Raw genomic sequence first — 2,775 nt, forward strand, 5'->3', positions numbered from 1 at the left:
GCAGTTATATTATTTGATACTGAACTATCTCTAACTCCATTTTTCATAATGCTATTTGTGTCTTTCTTACATATGTTCAAAGTACTTTGACAGCAACACTTTTTCAAGAGGTGATCATAAAACACAAGCAATTGGTCATTAATGCCACTCGGCGAGATAGAAGTCGCCAACTAATACACTAGTACAGAAAACACTTTTTACATCTGGCCAAAAACCCATTTTACATCTGAAGCCTGTCAGATGTAGACGCACGAGAAGTAGTAAGTTTACGCGTTTTACATCTGACTTACGCCAGATGTAAAATCAACACTTTTTACCTCTGTTTCGTATGGCCAAGCTTTCCACAGATGTAAAATCGTCACTTTTTTATAAAAAAAAATTAAAAATCTTGCATTTTTGTTTTTTAAAATCCAACCCACAGGCCAGCATCCAAAACATAACTTCACAACATACAATAATCAAGAACTGATACATCCAATCCTAAATTAAAAATCAAGAACATGATACTGCAAATATTTTTAGTTTTACAAAATCACAAACCCGATGAATATCATGCTTTTGATTAATCAATAAGTAATTACACATATAAAACTAACAAAATCACAATACACTTCCTAAAGAACCTGATGAATAAAAGAGAGGTATCATGATTTTGATTGCTTCAGTTTTACAAATACTTTTGTGAAACTCTAACATCCACACTCATGTTCAATAACTTGATGAATAAAGAAATGGAACTAGAAACAAAAGGCTGCAGCAGGAGAGACCAAACAACTTTTACACTAACCTGCATTCTTTGTCAATCTGCAGGCATGCTTCATGCATATTGGTAGCTACGCGATCCATCAAAATTTCCTCCGTAACACGGTAATCCAAACTTCCTGGAAATTATGATATTTATTGTTGAGCAGCCTCAATTGAACTAACCCAAGTCTGCAAATGCAACCATATATCCATGAATAAACTTCTACAATATATAATCATCTAATTTTAAACTGATAGCATGAAGGTCACAATTATGATAGTTAGAAGCTAACACTTTAGGCCTGTCAATAAACACACAAAATGAAGCTAAAATTTTAAGGAAATATAACCTATCATTCCTTTAAAAAAATTATCAGGGGATTGCAAATAATGAACACAGACACACACCAGGGGATTGCAAATAAAGAACAAAATGCAGTAGGTATGCATTCTTAAGTCTTATTAAGGATCCATCTTAGAGTTGAGAACATTCAAAGTTTAAAACAAACAGAATCCAATAGGTAAGGTATGCATTCTTAAGTCTTAACAAACAAAAAATTGACACATTAATCAAATTGACACATTAAGTCTTATGAATGCATGATAATAAGTTATAAGTTATAACTATAGAGACCTGCAAGGGGAAACAAAAATGGAGGAAGCAAAAAACAAACTAAATAAGTCAGAATCATTGCAGAACATTACAACAAAGTTAATGACGCTAAAATTTTATCATACATATAATGGACATGCATGAAATTCTATTTGCAATTATCTTATAGTAATTGTTGTCCCTCCCTACACCTTTGCAGAAACCATAATCCTCTAAAAATAACAACAAAAAAAAAAAATCAGAACAAAGCAAAAAGTGAGAATGAAAACATCAATATTTCATAGGTAAGCCGCTGTCCAGGCATGCAATTATCAAAATTTATAAAGTGCAATTTAACCTTTAATCCATCTATAAGCCGTCCAGGCATGCTTCCAACATATGTTCTTCTATGTCCTCTAATATCGGCCTCATCCTTGACTCCACCAGGGGATATGCAGATAAACTTTCTTCCCAAAGCAGCAGCAATAGAAGATGCCAATGATGTTTTCCCGACACCTGGTGGCCCAACAAAGCACAGCACTGGACCCCTTGCATCTGGTTTAAGCTGTGATGCATAAACACTAAAATTAGAAACACGTTAAATTTTACAATCCAGTAGATACTGACAGGCACAGTAACAGAGTATTTAGCAACCTTGCGAACTGCTAGGTATTCAATAATTCTTTGTTTGACCTTCACTAAACCATAGTGATCACTGTCCAGTCGCTTTTATGCAGCTCTTAAGTCCATTTCAATCTCGTCGCTGGCCTTCTGCCAGGGCAGATCGGCAAGAAGATCAAGGTAAACTCGCGAACTGTTATACCCAGGTTGCTGAGGCTGCATTTTTTAAGCCTCCTGAGAGAACAATTATAGTAAAATGAACTGATTGTCTCTACGAGGTGGTATAATCACTTTGATAATGACAATATCTGGTATAACATATAACTATTTAACATATAACTAGTGTATTACTGCTGTGAAGGAAATCAGAAAATCTATGCTACTGTCAGTTTCCCTCCTAAGACAAACTGTGATAATCACCTAATAGCTAAATGTAGTATATATCACGGAATCATCTAAGTCTAACTACAAGTGATGACAACTTTAAGACTAAGATAATTACCTACACAATATTAATTTAGGGGTAGATTTGAGCAAGTGGTGTTGGAAAGTCCCATAAACGCAATAAATATTGCCCGTGCCTTGGCGCTGCGCCCCGAAAACTTTTATATTTTCAAGCGTAGCATGAGGCAATATAACCAATATTTAACTAAACAGGAAAAACAATTATTCAATATTGAAAAAGGGGAAGGATGAGAAACAAACTTAATCATAATTAGGCTCAATAATGAGAAAAAATATAAAACAAAACTGACTCATTTATAATATTCTATAACAATCTAGTAATATATTATATAATTGTTAATGAGTGAATTCGA

At 33.9% G+C, this 2,775-nt stretch overlaps 1 protein-coding gene across 1 annotated transcript; it reads right to left on the reverse strand.

The window, feature by feature from the left end:
• Nucleotides 1-395: 395 nt before the first annotated feature.
• LOC123901962 (lon protease homolog 2, peroxisomal-like) lies at nucleotides 396-2,179 on the reverse strand. Its single transcript, XM_045951735.1, has 3 exons — nucleotides 2,105-2,179; nucleotides 1,695-1,901; nucleotides 396-933 (listed from the first exon to the last, which is right to left on the reverse strand). Exons 1-3 carry the CDS (start codon nucleotides 2,177-2,179, stop codon nucleotides 898-900), a joined length of 318 nt encoding a protein of 105 aa, XP_045807691.1. The 3' UTR covers nucleotides 396-897.
• Nucleotides 2,180-2,775: the final 596 nt, after the last annotated feature.

This window comes from Trifolium pratense, unplaced genomic scaffold (genome assembly GCF_020283565.1).
Source record: "Trifolium pratense cultivar HEN17-A07 unplaced genomic scaffold, ARS_RC_1.1 scaffold_89, whole genome shotgun sequence".
Taxonomy (NCBI): Eukaryota; Viridiplantae; Streptophyta; class Magnoliopsida; order Fabales; family Fabaceae; genus Trifolium; species Trifolium pratense.

Excerpts from the sequence above, each read along its gene's own strand:
- LOC123901962 (XM_045951735.1), bottom strand. The coding sequence starts at position 2,179 with ATGCAGCCTCAGCAACCTGGGTATAACAGTTCGCGAGTTTACCTTGAT. Across the intron at positions 1,902-2,104 it reads CCGATCTGCCCTGGCAGAAG|CTTAAACCAGATGCAAGGGG; the intron begins GCCAGCGACGAG and ends TATGCATCACAG. Across the intron at positions 934-1,694 it reads GGCTTATAGATGGATTAAAG|ACTTGGGTTAGTTCAATTGA; the intron begins GTTAAATTGCAC and ends TTGCATTTGCAG.